The following is a 21,493-nucleotide window of genomic DNA, read 5'->3' on the forward strand; positions in this document are numbered from 1 at the left end:
ACAATTATATCGGAAGTGTATAACGTGTAATGAAATCGTACATTCATTACTTAGATTGATTACATAAGCCATGTAAGACGCGTCTTACATGTTCCTAGTTTGGAGACTCATCGCCATGGCCGAATACAGCTGGAAGGAAAGATTGGAGAATATGAGAGTGCATTTTTATGGCTGACTGCTGGCTCACCTTGGACACTTCATACAGATACTCTCGTTTTTCAGACACTACACATTGACGTTATCGTACAGTCATGAGCAATATAATGTAACCACTTTAGGACTCTGTCGCACTAACATATTTGACATTTAGTGAGACTTACAGTTCAATTTGTCAAAAAAGTTAATGTGACATGGTACCAAAGTGTATACATATTAATGCTAGTGACCGTACATGCGCATCTGTCTGTGTAACGTCTGATGCACGATTACAGTAAGACCGACGGGGGTGAGGTAAACCTAGCTCAGCCGGTGGTGGGGAGCGGAGAGTTGCCGATCTATTCTCAGTATAATACTTCTATGCTGCTGCTAGAATAATACATATAGAGTCAATCCCAAGAAAGTAAAAGTAATTTCTACTTATAACGTAAAAATAGGTCGCAATTAGGATTCTGTCATGGGAATCCAATAAACAAGTACAGAAATAGAACGGAGAATAATATGACTAGATTGCTATGAGATTAGCTTGTCGATTGGAATTAAGTTGTTAAAGACTTTTCTGGATGAAGTTAGTGTTAGAACTTATTCGTATTTCCCTAATTCTTTGTTTCTATATTCTTTATATATAAGTAACACATAATAAGATAGTAAATTTTGTCGTCATGGTCATCACTAAGTCATCATCATCATCAACAGCCTATATACGTCCCACTGCTGGGCACAGACCTCCCCTCAATCAACCGGAGGGGGGTATGGAGCATACTCCACCACGCTGCTCCAATGCGGGTTGGTGGAGGTGTTTTTACGGCTAATAGCCGGGACCAACGGCTTAACGTGCCCTCCGAAGCACTTAATCATCTTACTTTTTCGGACAATCAGGTGATTCAAGCCTGAAAAGTCCTTACCAAACAAAGGACAGTCTCACAAAGTGATTTCGACAATGTCCCCATAGGGAATCGAACCCGGACCTCCAGATCGTGAGCCTAACGCTCTAACCACTAGACCACGGAGGCTAGTCACTACATCACTAAGTATTTAGGTAATAAAAAAATATGACTGAGACGATTTTTCGTCCTGAAATATCAAATGATGGACTTTCCAGCTATGTACATCAAAAACAATAATAGTTGGCGTATAACTTTAACATGGTACCTATTTTCTCATTACTCGGGTACATCATCATCATCACCAGCCCATTAATTTGGTATATATTAATAATTTGGTATATATTATAAAGTATATTTTGGAATTGAATTGGAATATATACACCATTAACACATGTTTATGAAATACGATGTTCGTGCGTCACCCAACAGGGTCCACATAATATCAGCGTCGTGGTTCACGCCGCGACTTGTGCTGAGTGAGGCCCTTTTACCTCAGGACGTCCACCACCACCTTATGGTCATTTCGACAAACATCCGTCTTGCTTTTTTGTAATTGTTTTAGTGGAAATTTGATATGATGTTGTTGTCTTTTTTTGTGTGTGGCGTCCTTTTATAATAAACTTTTTCTATTCTATTCTATTCATTAACGTCCCCACTGCTGGGGCACGGGCCTTCCCTATGGATGGATAGGGAGATCGGGCCTTAAACCACCACGTGGGCCCGGTGCGGATTGGTGGTTATTAACGACTGCTAATGCAGCCGGGACCAACGGCTTACCGTACCTTCCGAAGCACGGAGGAGCTCGAGATGAAAACTTTTTTTTTTTTGTGGTCACCCATCCTATGACCGGCCTCTGCGAAAGTTGCTTTACGTCAACAATCGCAGACCGAGCGCGTTTACCGCTGCGCCACCGAGCTCCTCAGTCGGGTACATAATTATTCCAAAATACAATATAATGCCAGAAGCATGTATTAGAGTTGTTGCTTGATATTTGGATCGCATTATGTAGAGAATTATGTTGCTAACTATATTGCTTCTCTTTATTTAGGTCAAAATAGTAATGGGTAAATAGTAATGGGAGGAGCTCGGTGGCGCAACGGTTAACGCGCTCGGTCTGCGATTGTTGAAGTAAAGCAACTTTCGCAAAGGCCGGTCATTGGACGGGTGACCACAAAAAAAAAGTTTTCATCTCGAGCTCTTCCGTGCTTCGGAAGGCACGTTAAGCCGTTGGTCCCGGCTGCACTAGCAGTCGTTAATAACCATCAATCCGCACTGGGCCCGCTTGATGGTTTAAGGCCCAATCTCCCTATCCATCCATAGGGAAGGCCCGTGCCCCAGCAGTGGGGACGTTAATGGGCTGGTGATGATGATGATGATGATGAGTAATGGGTGGAAGATGTAATTGTGCCTGAGTGTAATAAAGGGTAATTTATATCCAAAAACAAAGATAAAACATGCATAATATGTAATTGTGTCTGATATCCATGAAATTAGAACGTTAAACGAAGGAAAATCTGTACAGCGCCATCTATATTGTTTTTGACGAACGTAGCCTGGAAAATCCCTCATACAATACAATACAATACAATACAAAAACTCTTTATTGCACTTAAATCACATAAAAAAAATAAAAATAGTATTATAATTAAATTTTGTAGTACAACAGGCGGCCTTATTGCTAAGGTAGCAATCTCTTCCAGGCAACCTTTAGGTATAGGATATGAATTTAATGAAAAGTGTAGCGGGATAGACAGTGCAAAATAAGAAGAAAAAAAAATGACTATATTAAAAACAATACATAGAAAGCAATAAATAATGATTATAATAATTATATAAATACGTAAATACATACATACATTACTATGGAAGAAAGGAAACCATGACAGTACTACCTACCTTATAAAGAAGAAGATGTAAGAAGAATGGAGTAGAAAAGAAAAGCGTTATAAAGAGGAGAGAGAGCTGAGAAAGTGCTGCTTGACTTGCCCTTTGAAAGCATCCAACGACGGTGCCCTTCGAATGGATTCAGGCAAAGAATTCCATAACCGAACAGCTTGCACCGTAAACGACTTATTGTACTTATGTTCAATTTAAAAATGGAATACATCAAATGTTATTACAATATTTACAATTATATTATTCTATTTAATACACCTACACAATTTAAAAATAAAAGTAATATTAAAATTAATATTTTTTAGGTTTGTTTCGTTTAATTTGTGTTGCTTGTTTTGTTTTAAGATTAAGTTGAATATTTAAGATAAATAAATTCAAGTTTCATTTGGGTGTTACTATCATTTTCTTTTTTTTTAGATCCTTACGTGAAGATCTGCCTGATCTGCCAAGGCAAGCGAATCAAGAAGAAAAAGACGACGGTCAAGAAGAACACCCTCAGCCCAATCTACAATGAAGCGCTGGTCTTCGACCTTCCTGCTGAAAACGTCTATGACGTCACACTCCTAGTCAAAGTCATTGATTATGACAGGTAAGAAATAAACATAAGCACAATATTTCCCAATTGTGGTGGTCAGAGGTACATCCATAGCAAGATGAACTAAGTACCTACACCACACCAAGCTCTTTGTTAGACCAACGTGATAGGTGGTGAGCCGTATCGCCGTCTATAAAGGTCGAGCCAACTGTGTAAGTAAAAACTCTTGTGATGGATGTACCTTCGGCTCATGTAACGATTACTCACTTACATCAGTAACTAGTAACCGGGACGACCGATTTAACGTGCCTTCTGAAGCACTGATCATCTTACTTTCGGTCAATCAGATGATCAGCTTGTAATGTCCTAACCAAACTAGGGATCACAAAGTAATTTTTGTGATATGTCCCCTCAGCCTCCGTGGTCTAGTGGTTAGAGCGTTAGCCTCACGATCTGGAGGTCCGGGTCGGACATTGTCGAAATCACTTTGTGAGACTGTCCTTTGTTTGGTAAGGGCTTTTCAGGCTTGAATCACCTGAGTGTCCGAAAAAGTAAGATGATTCCGTGCTTCGGAAGGCACGCTAAGCCGTTGGTCCCGGCTATTAGCCGTAAAAACACCTCCACCAACCCGCAGTGGAGCAGCGTGGTGGAGTATGGTCCATACCCCCTCCGGTTGATTGAGGGGAGGCCTGTGCCCAGCAGTGGGACGTATATAGGCAGTTTATGTTATGTTATGTCTCCACCGGGATTCGAACCCGGGGCCTCCGGATCGTGAGTCCAACGCTCAACCACTAGACCACAGAGGCCGTTAGTGGGAGTTACGTCGAAAACATGTAAGTTACTTATTTTTGAATATAAGAACATTTTTGTAATGCACATCAATCAAAACGATGGTGGTTTCATTTTGTCATCACAGAATCACCGCCCCGCCACCCAAGGAGTTCTTCTCCTTAAAAAGAACATACTTAATATCTTAAAAAAATATATGTTTTTCCCAGGATTGGCCCGAACGAGCTGATAGGCTGCACAGCTATTGGTTCCACGCTGATCGGTATTGGGCGCGACCACTGGTTGGAAATGTTGGACAACCCTCGGAAACCCGTCGCGCAGTGGTACCAACTTAACAAGAGTCCGCCGACGAACATCGCGCTGCCGGCGAATGATCAAAATGTTGGGCTAAGCTGCTTGAATGGAAGGTAAGATTATTATTATTATTATTGCGTATGGCAGACAAAAAAAAAATAGGGATTCTCTTAAAATGCATAAATGTTTTTGTCATAATTTTAATTATCATAATCCTTTTCGCATAACGTTTTAAAGCATAATAGTACTTTCCCATAATAACATCTAAGAATACTGGTTTGTTAGGTATAACTTATTTTTGGACTAATATTTGTCGGTATAAATTTGATTCGCATATAAATAGGTATCCATAATTCTTTTTTAGAATAATAGTGTTTTGTCATAATTTTGTTCAAGGCATAACAGTAGGTTAGGGTGCGGCGGGGGTGGCCCTTGGGCCACCCCTACGCCGCCAGTATGTTTATCTTACACACGAAAAGTATACTGAATGACCACCGGGCCAACAGCATGAAATAGAGTCAAAAAATATAAAAAGTCACAATCATGAATCAAATGCAACCAAGGAAAAAGCAAGTTTCGTGAATGTTCAAAGTTGTGCCAAAACTATTCTTATTCGGAGTATAGTTTTTATGCTTATAATACTTATGAATATATGTCATTATTGTCATTAATTATTATGCTTATGGTAGTTATGAGTTTCAAAATTATGCTTAAAAAGTTATGACAAATTAATATTATGCGTAACTAATAATAGGACAAGTAACATTATGCCATGGTAAATTATTACATAAAAAAATATGAGTAAAAATAGAGAACCAAAAAAATATCCTGCGTGGATCATATATCCAGCTGAAGCTCTCCTAACCAAGTCTCTGCCGGATCCGTCACACCGTGCAACTCGGCTATACCACCTGGGAACCGGTGCAGAGGGCATTCGTTCACTATGTGAGATATGGTTTGATCCGGGTGACCATTGAAGTGAAGATAAACAAATATATAAAAAATCAACAGCTTATAATAAACACGCCTTTCCTCAATCAACCGGAAGGGGTATGATGACATCAGGTGATTCAGCCTGCTATGTTTAAAAACATGCGTAAACTTATATTTAATATATCCGTTCGTTATATTAATTCTGATATTATGAATATTAAGTGCGCCCAATATGAGCGAAACCACGTGTTAGAGATTTCAATGTTTGATAATTCTAAACATGCCTTTGGAAGAACCTATACAAACAACATCTCAGCGTTATCCCGTTCTTCATGGGATCCGCTTATCTAACCTGATGAATAACAACAACAACGCAAAGACACATAAACATTAACACCCTGTATACGTCCCGTTGCTGGGCACAGGCGTCCCCTCAATCAACCGAAGGGGTATGGAGCATACTCTGCTAAGCTGATGCATTGCTGGCTTTGTCCGGCCAAGTAGTTAATGCCATCTGCGGCAAATCTACAATAAGTCACGTCAAAAAAAAATGCACTGCTGGTTGATGGAGCCGTAAAACAGGCTAATAGTCGGTACCAACAGCTTAAAGTACCCTTTTTTATTTCTTTATTTTGAAAAGGGATTTTTCTAAAAGATAATGTCACCCTCATAGTGGTGCAAATTGTATACATAAAAAAAATCTGTTGAAACGAAGAAAAAAAAACTACTTATGATCTACGTTCTACGCCCTTCTGAACGACTCTGAATAGACCTCTAGCTTCCACGGATGTTAGGAAAGCTAGAATACTATTACAGAGACCAACATTGTTTCTTATATAATTATTCTGCAGAAATAACAAACGTACTCTTACATTCACGGAATTATCTTACTTTTTTGGAAAATAAGGCGATTCCAGCCTGCAATGACCTAACCAAACAGAGGACAGTCTCATAAAGTGATTTCTCCATCGGGGAATATGACTGGCTCTTCATAGTTTTTTTTAAAGATTCTAACAACGTGTGTATTTACAAACTTTCATTTTTATTATACATAGTCTAGTTTGTTTTTCTAAAAATTTCGTTAGTCAGCATAGTATTAAATTCTCATAATACGTAATCAATCACCCTCAGGATTTGAGAGCCATTAAAGCCTTCCATCTATTACAGTGATGGTTATTTTTAGAAACGATTCAGTGGTATGTTTTTCATGTAATTTTCCTTGTGTTCAAGGTCCAAAGACAAATACTCTAGAGGAAAATGTAGTAATCCATTTAGATCTTGACTTTCTAGACTAGCTAAAAATATAAGTAATATCGTTGCTATAAGGACAGAGCAAATACGAGTAGCTACCAACTTATAAAGTATTTATGAGTCAAAGTAATAAAATATAAGCTTTAAGTCATTACGCTTTTCTGTAGCGCTTCTCTCATGTTTGCTGAAGCGAGGATAGACTGCTTCTATACAATAATGAGGAAGAGAGGCGCCTCGACCCTAAATCGAATGTGTACGAGTTCGAACAGTATCCTGAGTGTTCGCGCGGTGGATGCGATTGCACACATCTGGCAATCGTTAAACGAATGTATCAATATCGTTAACTTATTTTGTGTTTTCTACTAACAATAGGTTAAGACTGCATTTTTACTAACAACTATGGATTATAAATCTGAAAATAAGTGATTATTATTATTAATCCCCTGGTAGTTGCGGCTTCTGAATACTTCCCGCTTAGGGACGGTACTGAAAAGTATCGGACGAAAGACATAACATACGATCCCGACGACCCGATTACTCTAGCCATAGAGGTGGCCAATCAGCTCGCGATAACAAACACTTCAAAACCCCAATGCCGACCCCGCCGGCATGGTCGTCGATTTCCCTCATTCAGCGCTTATCATATTATTATAAATTTTGTACGGGGTGAGAGCCCTCAGCGCTCCCCATTTGTCCGGCCAAGTACCTACAATAAGTCACATAAAAAAAACTAAGGGTGTTTGAATAATGAAGACTTTGGGATAATAGACGGACTAATTGTATTGGACCATGTCCGAAAAATTCGGATGGATGGTAACCCTATCTCCGATCATTCGTTGAATATAAAAATCCAAATAACGAACCATTTAAAGGTAGGTTGGTAGGTAACCTCTTTTTATTATATTATTTTAATTAATTTATTTATGAGCAAACAAAAGTAATTGAGACCTCAATATAAGGTACAATACTTTAATAATTCCCTTTCAAATTAGTTTTCTTAAGACAACTTGAAATTGATCTTTCAGGTTGTATTAAAGCGAATACGAGACGAGTTTTAATGAGTTTTTAAGCTGTTCACGGGGTAAATTATTACCACCTTTATTTCTAATTTAATTTACTGTTTATTTCACTTTATATCGCAACTTTTTAAATGACGATGCGAATCTAGAGGATGTTATAGAAATTGTCTTAATAAAATAACATGAAAAAAAAATTGCAATAAGGCAGGGGATGGGGAGGGGTTGTCTGCGTGACTTTTTGTAAATGCCTCAGACGCGATTCAATACGTGGTCGGCCGAGCTATAGACACCCAAGAAGAACCTGTTCGAACATGACTAAACTATAGCCTATTTCTTTGCCAACAGATGAAGGGATTCCAGAAATTAATATCACGGAGTCATCGTACCGGCGTCTACTTCGAAAGGTACCACTACCTGAGACCTGGATATCACCAGAATGACACTCTAGATGCCAAAGTATAGCATTAGTAAATGTGATTAGAGGAATAATGGTTGTTGTCCATTTACTGTAGCATTATTATATATAATTTAACTTAAAAGAATCAATGTCAAGTGATACAGATGTAGAATTTCTGATTAGATGTCGATATATTTAGCAAATATATGTTGACGTAGACAAAGAATTTAACCTTTAGAATTTAGTTAGACCATCATAATTTAGTAGATGTTGCTAATATACCCAGGAAAAAAAATATAATAACCGTAGATTCATTTGTACCATTATACTTACCGTTTTCATCCTATACATGTCTAAATCTTCCGTTCCTTTCGATAAATTTACATCTACGTTTATATATTATTATACCAACTCAATATTATATATTATATACACTATTACTTCTATTTATATATGTATATCTGAATACGCACACTTCAAATTCAAGACTTATCGTATCATGTACATATATTAGTAAATGTTAATAGTTGTCTTTTACAATGTATAAGCGTGTTTATATTTAATTATATAATCAGAAATAATCATATCACGATATGAAAAGCAAATTTTATTCTAAAAATACCTTATGGTAATTTTAATGCACGAGTTATTAGTATGTGTATGTTAAACAGTCTTTTAGTGTGGGACAATAATGTAGATGGATTTTTGCAAAAAATACCTATATATATTTATTATAATTATATGAAAATATTTTCATTTAATATGCACAGTATATAAAAATATCACGTTTGTTACGTAAGTTACAGTCTTTATAAGTGGAAATGAAGCTTTAAATCGTGTTAAAATTTAATATAATATTTAATATTTGACATATACTACAAATTATAATTGTTTTGGATTTTGGAAAAAAATATCGATGTCAGCATTTAATGCGAATATCAAAATGTAGAGAATCATCTATGTTAGAGTTTTACTGTATGGTTTCTAAAATATATATTAAATATAAAAATATATTATGTTTAAGAGTATTTAAGGGAAAGCGATTATTCATAGTTATCAAATCATCAGGATTATAACTGTATTTTGAAGTGAAAAGACTTGGAAAATTTTCAAAATATCGTGTTTATTATGCAATATATTCAAGTTGTTAATATTAATGATGAATTTTTATCGTGACCTGCTTTGAAAAACTTAGAATTTTGGAATGCTGTTTATAATAAATAATGTTCTATGAAATCCCACAGATCTTTCTACAGTGTCAGTGTTATAATATTTATAATACTAGTAATAATTATAAATATACTTGTCATTTTCCAATTGTCTCTTCGGACTGAGCTGTGTAATGTAAGGGATTATGGTTAAGATGTATTATTTCTGTCATGTGTGTGTAATTATCTAGTATTTTCGAAAATAGATTACAACCATATTTAATATGCCGATATAAAAAGAAATAAGTATGAAGAAAGATTATAAAAAATTTTGCACAAGCTCAGAGTTTTTCTAACGTATTAATTTATTAATCGGAATAAATAAGTAGTTGTATTTTAAATATAATTCCACCGCCTGCGTAGCTAAGCGGCTAAGAGAAGCGTCACACGTAACTAGTCCGTTGCGTCATCGTGTTGATGGTTTCAAAGTACTCAGTGTTGCGACGTCGGAAAATGTGCCATATCGTTGAGATTTAAGGTGAACGTGCAAATAGATCCGCCGCAGAGGCCGCACACGCGCAAGTCGTCGCATTTTGCGGTTAAATGCGGGTCATGCGGCGTGGATAGGTGCGCGACGTTGCATACGATTTCATACAAAGATTTACAAAATAAGATGACTTCGGCGCGTGCGGTTTCTGCGGCGCGTTCACCTTTATTAGTACGTAGGGCGACGGAGCGTCACCGCTAAGACGTCCGTTATCCTACAACCTAAACGGATACCTTGCTAACTTAACACACTTGTCAAATTAAAATTAAGGCCTCCCGCTACGTTAAGTCAAGTCTTTGGTGCACCAACAGATCAGGTTCAGGTCTAAAGACAGTACGGGGCAGTTTCAGTGCGTCTAATCAGTTTCAGTATGTTTAATTCCCGTGCAATATTCTCCTACAACGTTGTGTTTCTGCAATGTTGTTTTTGAAACACATACCTAACATAAAATCACACCTATATCCCCGAAGGGGTAGGCAGAGGTGTAACACCTACTCCTCGCCAGCTATGTTTATGTCCCATGAACTCCCATGTATCCGGGTACAAATGAAATCATTATATTATGATATTAATTATCTATGATCCAAACAAGAATTCGAACTCATAACGAGGATTTCAGCGGTTCAGAGCCCGAGCTGGGAATCGAACCAGGGATGCTACGATGTAAGTCACGCGTTTTTTGAACAGGGCTATCACGTACTCGTATTTTTCGCTGCCACCGCACCTGCGCTCAAACTGCTGCTCTTCATACAAAAGTTTTTTTTTTATAATATGCGCCTGCTGCGTGATTTAACGTACTGAAGTCTTCAATGTTACAAAAGTAATTCATCCCTGTTACATTTTATAACTAATTGGAAAAAAAAAACTCAAATCACGTGCCACCTCCTTGCCAAACACACAGGTAATTTATATCAATGTTTTAAAAAGTATATACTTCTATGCACTATGTACTTTCAGTACCTCTAGATGTTAAGGTGTAGAATAATTGTTCTAGTACCTTTGATTTCTTCTTGACGTTGAAAGAAATGATAATGTCAGAACGAAGGTGGATGGTCGAGAGGTAATATTTTTGTATGAGCAGATACTGTAAGTTGATCTAGTCTTTGTACTGTAAACTGTATTTAAGTGGATGTAAGTACTTATACTGATTTAAGAATAAAATGTTGACATTTTCATATTGGTATTTTATTTGTTAATGTACTTGTAAAATTACTGCGCATTCACCTACAAAGTGTTGTTTTGGTACCCTTTTGTGATATCGCCAACAACAAGAATATTATCTATTTTGTTCTCAGTTTAAATAATTAAGTTACCATGATAAATAAATAATCAAAAACTTTATTTCCTCCACTTTCCATCAACTGGCTGTATTTTGCAAAAGTCATTAATAAATATTAAAAACAGGGAGGGACCAAATATACTCCCTTGCGGAACACCGTAAGTGACAAGCAACTTTAAGCAAGTCATCGCTATGTGGTTTTAGATTTTTACAACCTGATGTCGATGGTTGGTGATCGCTTAGATCACTGTTTATTCCCATAGCCTTTAACATTGACCTAGTATACTCCTCTGAGGAAAACCGTTAGTGACAAGCGACTTCAAGCAAGTCATTGCTAATGTGGTTATATATTCTTACAACCTGATGTCTATTCTGTCTATTCCCAGGTATACAGCCTTCACCGTTTTCTTCATTTTCACACTAAGAGCGACCACTGATAAAAAAACATTAGTATGCCGTAAATTTTTTTTATCAAGATGATTCAATATTTTGGAAAGCTCGTTAAGCCGTTGCTCCCGGCTACTAATGCTAGCCCAAGTTCTATTCGGTGCAGGATTTGTGAATTTAAATAAGTACCTAATTTCCGGTAAGTATATTATATTTTTTTGGATATTTATAAAGTACGTTTATTTCATAATACTTTATCATACTGCGAAGTTTCGTTGTCTCAGGAATTAATGTTGGGGTTCACTAGCTTTCCTACACTAATTAGGCTGGTGTTGGCCTCTCTTCGAAACGGAATTTTAGCTTGACAGTCTATTTTGTAATAATCTTTGCATAGAAGTAGATAAAGAGGCCCCATGATAATCGGGATAAACGATGATATGTATCCAAAAAAAAAAAAATATAAAAAATTCATAAATAATTACTATGAATATCTTCTATCGTGTGAGTTGTGACGTGAATTACCAACCTCATCAACCCTAGTGTCAGGGTTATTATTGAGCCGCCAAAAGCTCCTGACATGGCATATGTAACGATTACTTAGTAAATAATAACCGGGACCAAACGACTTAACGTGCTTTTCGAAGCACGGATCATCTTACTTTCGGACAATCAGGTGATCAGCCTGTAATATCCTAACCACACTGGGGATCACAAAGTGCTTGCATGATAGTCGATACTTGTTTTTTGCCCTGCAACATGTACAAGACAACTTTTCAATATACTATTGCAGAACTCCTATACAGTGTCAACTATATTGTATTCGAAGAACGTAGCCTGGGAAATCCCTTATTCTGTCCCACCCTGGATTTCGAATTTTATACCATCTTATACATTTATATATCTTATACATCGTAATCGACCCAGTGCGTTCAGTTACGAACAAACCGACAAACAGAGTTACGTTAACATAATTAAAACACATAATAACGGGTTCTTACCGCGTTTAAATGGGGATATGAGACTCCCGATATTTCGACACTGTTGCAAGTGCCATGATCACGGGATGACTGATGAGATTGGAGTGGAGTAGGTAGATCCATAATATTCTACGGGCAGACATATCTGTCTACCCTCTTTCTTTGCCGCTTGTTTATGTTCTTGATATCGGAATGTTCGGAACCTTAACATGAATATTCTAATTAGTTTTGCTGAAAGATGATCGAACATTAGGTACCGGCTTGTTGTTACCACACTATGTATAATAACATTCATAGTAGTAACGGCCTCTGTGGTCAAATGGTTGAGCGTTAGGCTCACGATCCGGAGGTCCCGGGTTCTAATCCCGATGGAACATCATAAAAATCACTTTGTGATCCCCAGTGTGGTTAGGATATTACAGGCTGATCACCTGATTGTCCGAAAGTAAGATGATCCGTGCTTCGGAAGACACGTTAAGCCGTTGGTCCCGGTTACTACTTACTGATGTAAGTACGTGGTCGTTACGTGAGTCATGTTAGGGGCCTATGGCGGCTCAATAATAACCCTGACGCCAGGATTGATGGGATTGGTAGTCCACCTCACAACCCACACGATAGAAGAAGAAGATTTATATTAAGTTAACCTTGTTTCTGAAATAAAGTTATCTTTCTTTAACAAATAGCCAGCGGGTAATCCGGTAATCAATAATAATAAAGGCAACAATGCCTAGGGCACCCAGGTGAACACAGAGATCAGGCCGTTGTCTTAGAGGATTACATTACAGAGAGGCGGTTCGATGTAGGTCGACTGCGATAATCGCTACGCAAAACTTGATACTTTTTGGAAACACAAAGTTTTCAAGAAAACGTTCCTTACTTTAATTATTATTCGGAAGGTACACACGAAAGTATCAAAATACAATTATCTGCAATCCGTATGGTATACTTTCTTACTCCAGTATCAGAACACAAAACGTGGCGAGCCCCTCCAAGTAATTTTGAGCAGTTTTTAAATAAAAGGACAAAGGGCAAAGCATAAAGGGCAGCATTAAAAAAAAAGCAGTGGACAAGAGAAGTACATGGGCCCACTTCTGACACACCTCAAATTATGTTGATCTACTTTCTCAACTGTTTTAAAATATCAAGCCAAAATCCTATGTCTTCTGCTTTAGTTAGAGCTCGCTAGCGATGGTTATAATTTTTTTTTTATTTTTTTTTATGCATCCCTTAGCTCATGTTCAAAGGAGTCGGTGGTCAAATCATCCTAAAACCATAACCAAACTTGTCCAATCTTCTTCTATCGTGTGGGCTGTGAACTCATCACCCTCGTGTTATTATTGAGCCGCCAGAGGCCCCTGATATGGCTCTTGTAACGACTACGTACTTTCTTACAGTAGTAATTGGGGCGAGTCGACACATTTTTTTTTATTTATTGTTGAAAACATTTTACATAATGATACAATTGAATCGCATTGCTAAACTTTGCAGGTTTTTCTCAATGCTATATTCCGCTATTGTTACAGTTTGTATTTCGGAAGTATACTACTAATTAATTACACTGAATGAAAAATGATCTCTCCGACCGATTTCGGCCATGGCGACCACTTCGACTCCTAGTCGGCACGACGCTGATGCGCCCGAAGATGGCTTATGTAGCCTATCTTTACAGTGAACTCCCGCGCACAGTGAGGGCACGTGAGCACACCTAATTACACTATTGAATAAATAAAGTATATAAGTTGCTATGCTATGTTAGTTAGCATAATCACTGTTTGTACTTAATTTTTGAAATAAACAAATAAATAAAGCCAAACGCATACATGGACGAAAAAACTGGTAGAATAGGTAATTCGCCACAAGTGAGGCGCATCATACCTACGTATGAGCGGGTGATTCCGAGAAACTGGCAAGCAACAAACAAGTTAATAAGATAGTGAACAGGGTGCTCCAAGTTCACACATCAAGTTAACATAGTTTGTAGGTTTTCAAACATGTACATTTACATAATATATTTAATAAAAAATATTCCTTCCTGACTTTGTTTTGGGCCAAAATGATCACCGTCTCGTTCAAAGATGAGTCTATCTCAGGCCAAAAACGATGTTAGGTAGTTGTAATTCGTGAAGTATATTTTCCAACTTCCTTCATTGAATCTTAATCTACGAACCCATCAATTTCACTCAGCACTCCAGAAAGTTGGTGCACGCTGCAGATATTACAGCAGCAACTCAATAACATTAATTAAGAAGGGCCCTCAAACTTTTCCTTCATAAAAGGAAATGGCAGCTCATTTGCTGTTATCCAAACGTTTCCTGGCGTAACGGTCGCACTGCACACACGGCTGGGTAGACTGGTCAATGATACAGGAGCTAGATCGATTCATGGCCTTATACGTCTGTTCCTCTTAGTGTAAAAGTCCGACCTCCGTGGTCCAGTGGCTGAGCATTGGGCTCACGATCCGGAGATCTCGGGTTCGAATCCCGGTGAGGACATATCACAAAAATCACTTTGTGATCACTAGTTTAGTTAGGACATTACAGGCTGATCACCTGATTGTCTGAAAGTAAGGCGATCCGTGATTCGCAAGGCACATTTAGGCGTTGGTCCCAGTTAGTATTTACTGATGTAAGTGAGCAATCGTTACATGAGCCGTGTCAGGGGCCTTTGCGGCTCAATCATAACCCTGACACCAGGGTTGATGAGGTTGGTATTACACCTCACAACCCACACGATAAGAAATGTATAGATAAGACTGGTGTTGTTGTCTACCCGTGAGTAAGCTCATCTGAAACTCGGAAGAAGGTCGCTAAACTACGTTATTGAGTTCCTCTTTGAAATCGGAGCCAATCCGCATCAAAGCAAGCGCAGCCTCAGACATTAATGCGTGTAAAATTAACAAGGTTACTCGTGCACGTAAATATTCAAATTAAAAATAAATTTAAGTTTAGGCGCGTGGTTACCAGTCTGATGGTTATTTGTGCCTCTGCTTCTTTCGTCAAGGACTGGGCAGGACCTTATAATTGATTAAGTATGTATACAGAGTGTAAGTGACATCGTAACGAAAACTTTGAGGGATGATTCACACCATGATTCTGAGATCGTATCAAGTTGAATGTTCCGTCGCAAAAGTATGGAACTGAAAATAATTTAAAAAAAAAAGCTCGATATCAACTCAGAATCATGGTCTGAATCATCCCGCTCAGTATTCGTTACGGTGTCACTAACATCCATACCTACTTGTATGGCTACCTGTACGTACTTGTACGCGGTGTAAGTGACATCGTCAAGGAAAAAATAAATAATCTTTAAGTATATATATTCAGGAATATTATGCCACCCCTCAATAGGCCATATAAAAATCCTTATTATTCTTATTAATATCATAATAGAAATCCTATTTATATTGTATCTTGTATTTGTTAAGGCTCTGGTATCAAAGAGAGTTGTTCATTTTTCTCAAAATAGACGGGTCTGTACTGTCTTGTTAGTGAAACAAAAGGTCTATGTAGGTGTCAACTTGCCAGTAATAGGGTTACCAAAATCTAAAAGTGAATAAAAATGGTGGATGTTATGTTAGGTTATATACTTTTTTGAAGACAATCTTTTTAGCCGCCACCTATCACGATATTCATATTCATATATTTATTTGTATTTATCATACATTGTCATTATTTATATAGTCTAACTGAAAGCTCTGTGAGGTGTAGGTAATTAGTTCATCTTGCGATGGATGTACTTCTGACTACTCCAGTTGGGATATAGTCGTGAGCTTATGCTATTTTATGTATATTAAATATTTTTAACTTCATGATACAATTTATATATTATTATTTATTTAAAAAATAATCGTACAAGATTAGTACTAACTAGTTAAACAACGCCTGCATATCTGTACAGTATGTTTTTTATTGTATATTCTTTTTGTTTGTTTTATTGGGTACAAATAAATAAAAATAAAATTATAATTACTGGCTGCATTTGTTTATCGCAATAATTATTTATTATTTAATTGTTAGTTAATAATACTAATTAATTATTATTTATTTAATTTGTAAATATAACTCATTTATTTTTATATATTTATTTTTATTTAATTTAATTATTAAACCAATAATTAAGTGGTATAAGTAATTTTTTTTTTACCAGGCTGTGGGAAGCAAAAAGGCTAGAATGGCAGGCCGATTCATCCGAATCCCACACACATCTGGGACATCCGTCTTGGGTTCCCGGTGGGGAATTATTATAAAAAAACTATTTGTGTACCTTGGATTGGTTACCTGATTGTCCGAAGACGATTCGTACTTCTTAAAGCAGTTTAAGCCGGTACTTACTGAGGTAAGTACGTAGTCGTTACATGAGCCTTGGCGAATTAATAGTAACCCTAACACAACGGTTACTCATTATCAACTAACAACACATACGACGGAAGAATGCTATAATATATATAGATGGTGTTAGCATGTACTCTTTTGCAGATTCTATAAATAGGCAACGACATGGTGTAGGAAATAGGTCAGAACTTGGCTGACTTGCATCTTAATGTACCGCCTTGACGGAATACATATTTCCAAGAGGCTTCTAATATTAAGGTTCGATGGAGATTCTGTGTTACTAGGTCGGCCTTCACCTACTTGAAATTCTCCCTGTCTTACAGAAGATACCGGATTACAAAAACTAGTAGTTGAGCATTTCAGTAGATATAATACAAAAAAAAAATATATGGATGTAATAAACGTATTTTTTTATAACTCTCGTCTATGTTGGAAAGTGTAAACAGTAACGACCTCCGTGGTCTAGTGGTTGAGCGTTAGGCTCACGATCCGGAGGTCCCGGGTTCGATTCCGGGTGGTGACACATCACAAAAATTACTTTGTGGTCCCTAGTTTGGTTAGGACATTACTGGCTGAACACCAGATTGTCCGAAAGTAAGATGATCCGTGCTTCGGAAGGCACGTTAAGCCGTTGGTCCCGGTTACTACTTACTGATGTAAGTAAGTAGTCGTTACATGAGTCATGTCAGGGGCCTTTGGCGGCTTAATAGTAACCCTGACACCAGGGGTGATAAGGTTGGTACTCCACCTCACAACCCACACGATAGACGAAGAAGTGTAAACAGTGACCACTGTTTCGGCTATAGGCACTTTCGATACTCTAAGGAAATCAACCTGCGTCCGCAAACATTTATTTTGTTCTTATAGCTAAGTAAGTACAAATTATATTACATCCTTCATTACTCATTTTTGATTAGGCCAATTTCCAACTAGTCAAATCAGTTACTTTTTAATAAACGACAAAACAAGAAATTACTACGGAATTTATATGAAAAAACAACCTGTGACGTTATAGAAAAACTTGATAAAATGACGCACTTATTATTAAATTTTTCTCTATTGAAATTCAGAAATAAATTAAATAGCAAAAAAAGAAACGTTTTGTGTCACCTTTTATTTCATAATTTATCTTTGACCTGGAAACTATCCAAAAAAAAAATGGTTTTCTTTGAAGACGAATTTTATTTTAGATACGTTTGAGTAAACATCAGAGAGACTCGAGGCCTTTGAAATGTGGTGTTTGGGGAGGATGGGAAGAATAAGTTGGATAAAAAGGGTTACTTCTTCTTCTATCGTGTGGGTTGTGAGGTCGAGTACCAACCTCATCAACCCTAGAATCAGGCTTACTATTGAGCCGCCAAAGGCCCCTGAGATGGCTCATGTAACGTCTAACTACTTACATCAGTAAGTAGTAACAGGGACCAACGGCTTAACGTGCCTTCCGAAGCACGGATCGTCTTACTTTTTGGACAATCAGGTGATCAGCCTGTAATGTTCTAACCAAACTAGGGATCACAAAGTGATTTTTAGGATATGTCCCCACCGGGATTCGAACCCGGGACCTCCGGAACGTGAGCCCAACGCTCAACCACTGGACCACGGAGGCAGATACGGAGTGTATACTAATGAAGAAGTAATACACTTTGTAATACATTTATTTATGTAATTAATGATAAGTAGTCTATGTACGTGTTTAGTAATATCAGTAATAAGTATACATTTTGTAGACATCACATATCACATAGTTATCAACCCATTTATTGCGTTAACACCGGCGCACTGAGTTTCTTTCAGGCTGTCCAAGGTTATCTGGAAGAAATCCCAATTAGGGATAAGCTCGCCTATGCTTTATCTAACGATAAACGATAAATTCCCTATATATTATAAGTTAAAAGAGTATACAAACAAACAAGAAGTGCTAGTAAGAGTATTATTGAGGACAGAAGAGACAAGATGATTGGACACTTAATAATACACGACGAATTAATTAAATACCTCATAGAAGGGAAGCCACATGGAAATAGAGGATGACGAAGACCAAGAAGAGCTTACATGGCACAGATTAAATGAGTCGAGTCATATAAGGAAGTTAAAGAATTTGCCTTTGATAGACAAGAATGGAGAATGCTACACAGACATTAGCGTGGCTCTTAAATTAGTGATTGTTAATGATCGTGACATATGTCACTTGTGGGACGTGGAACGTCACTACAAGGGGGCAGCGGGAGGCGAGGAAGACTCCAGCGCCGCTATATTCGGGATTGGACCGCAACAACGCACGCGCGTAACGGGCGCGTCGTCTTAACGTCAAAATGACGACATTTATATTCAATTTGTAATTTCTCTCTTAGTTAATTCATTATAAATATGTGAAGTTGTTACTGGCGCTTTTACTTATGAAGAACCCCAAACCACCTGTCTCATCGGCATAAGAAGCTGCGGCAGCGACTCTTCCCTGCGGGACTGGAGCGAGAGGAGAGCGTCGGCAGAGCGGTCGAGACGGGCCTTAACATGGCGACCGTGACAGGACAAAGAAACCTACAATCTTCGGGTACATCTTCTGAGGTCTGAGGCGATCCAGTAGCAACCAACTTCTACAATAACAATATGGACATGGAGACATAATTTCTACAATGTGAAGATTACACGGCGCGGCATGATTAAAATGGAAGTAAGCCCAATTTTGGTATAAAAATAATAATTTAAAGTCACTTATTTCGTGAAAATGTTTCAGTGGGTTTCAGATTGCTTCGTTTTGGGTGATCAGTGTGCATATGCCTCTTATAATTTCGTAATAAGCTATGTGAGCTTCTTGGTCGGCGTCGTCCGCCATTTGCATATGCATCTTTTCATTTCTGTTTGCCGCGTTTGCATAACGTATAATTTCAATTCCATGTAAGTTCTATGTCCAAATAACTAATACATATAACCTACAACTTTGGCTTGGATAGTGTTTCTAATAGTGTTTTTATTTGTTAATTTTAATTTTATTTGCACGAAGTACTAAGGTTTGTCATGACCCTAGGTTGCCTATCTGCTGTCCAAGCAAGTAACCTACTCTGCTTCTGCAAGCACTAACCAAGCCGCTGTTGCTTATTTCTAATATTTAGCTATGTTCCATCTGTGAAACAATCAGGCAGGTCATAAGCAAACTAATGTTTTTGTACTTTGTGTACCAAACTTATTCTATTATGTTATGCCACCAACGGTGAAACAATCCATTTAGGGGCATACAACATTTATAATTTTATGTTGCCAATGGTGAAACAATCCATTTAGGTACACAAACTAATTCTATAATGTTATGCTACCATCGGTGAAACAATCCATTTAGGAGCATACAATAATTAATTTTAATTTTATGTTACCATCGGTGAAACAATCCATTTAGGTACATAAACTATTTCTATAATGTTGTGCTACCACCGGTGAAACAATCCATTTAGGGGCACACAATAATTATAATTTTATGTTGCCAACGGTGAAACAATCCATTTAGGTACATAAACTAATTCTATAATGTTATGCTACCATCGGTGAAACAATCCATTTAGGTACAAAACTATTCCTATAATGTTGTGCTACCAACGGTGAAACAATCCATTTAGGAGCACACAGTAATTATAATTTTATGTTGCCATCGGTGAAACAATCCAGCTAGGTACATAAAATAATAATTCTTAATTTTATGTAACCATTGGTGAAACAATCCAGCTAGGTACATACATATTAACTAATACTTTAAAGCTATGGTGAAACAATCCAAATAATATAGCACAAAACATTTAATTTATAATTTTTAAAGCTATGGTGAAACAATCCAAATAATATAGCATAAAACATTTAATTTATAATTTTTAAACCTATGGTGAAACAATCCAAATAGTAGTCTTTAAGTTTCTTTAATTATTCTTTAGCTATTAGGTGAAACAATCCAAAATAATAGCACAATTATAATTTTATTTGTTATGCAATAAATTCTATGTTGTCATTTGTCATTATTGCATAGTCATACTAATATTCTAATCTTATTCAACTTGTTTATAAGTTATTTCATAAGTTGCTAAGCACTCATTCTTCATGCTAAGTCCCTAATAGGGTAGGCAGATCTTATAAAGTCTTTAAATTAATGTGAAACAAATATTGAAGTGTTCTGCTGAACATATTTCAGAGTCGCTGAGCTACAACCGTCTTCGGGTTCCACACCGGGGTTCGGCTTATACGCAGCGCGTGAGAGTGAGTGACACCGTGGCACAGCTGCGCTCTGCACTGCACTGCACTCCACTGCGCGTGATTCGTCAACACCGCGTCCATTGCCGCTTTGCAATACATTGCGGCGCATATGGTTTAATTTTTATATTACTATTTTTGCGTTGTCTGTTCAACTTGTCTATCTGTTGTCACTTCCATAACGTAACGTAGTCATTATGGAAGGCGAATTGAATACTTTAATTAAACAAAGAAGCTCTATAAAGGCAAGGATAACTATTTTTCATAAATATGTGGACAATATTAAATTAATTGAAACTAGTAAACTTGATAAAGTAATGCTAAGTGAATTACAATTGAAATTGTCTCGATTTCAAGAACTTTTTGTAAAGTTTGATGATATTCAATCTAAAATTGAAATTTATGCTACTAATATTGAGGAACAAATGCTGGAACGA

The 21,493-nt window shown here is 37.2% G+C and overlaps 1 protein-coding gene across 4 annotated transcripts in view; it reads left to right on the top strand.

The window, feature by feature from the left end:
• LOC126375680 (synaptotagmin-10-like) overlaps window positions 1–8,693 on the top strand; it is a 157,172-nt gene extending 148,479 nt beyond the window's left edge. For all 4 annotated transcript variants that reach the window (XM_050022760.1, XM_050022759.1, XM_050022761.1 and 1 more), the window contains exons 9-11: window positions 3,357–3,528; window positions 4,473–4,670; window positions 8,106–8,693. In XM_050022760.1, the coding sequence (XP_049878717.1) occupies window positions 3,357–3,528; window positions 4,473–4,670; window positions 8,106–8,109 (374 nt within the window). In that variant the 3' untranslated portion in view covers window positions 8,110–8,693. The remainder of the gene's footprint in view (window positions 1–3,356; window positions 3,529–4,472; window positions 4,671–8,105) is intronic.
• The last annotated feature ends 12,800 nt before the right edge of the window (window positions 8,694–21,493 follow it).

The sequence above is a fragment of the Pectinophora gossypiella genome, chromosome 19 (genome assembly GCF_024362695.1).
Source record: "Pectinophora gossypiella chromosome 19, ilPecGoss1.1, whole genome shotgun sequence".
Classification (NCBI taxonomy): domain Eukaryota; kingdom Metazoa; phylum Arthropoda; class Insecta; order Lepidoptera; family Gelechiidae; genus Pectinophora; species Pectinophora gossypiella.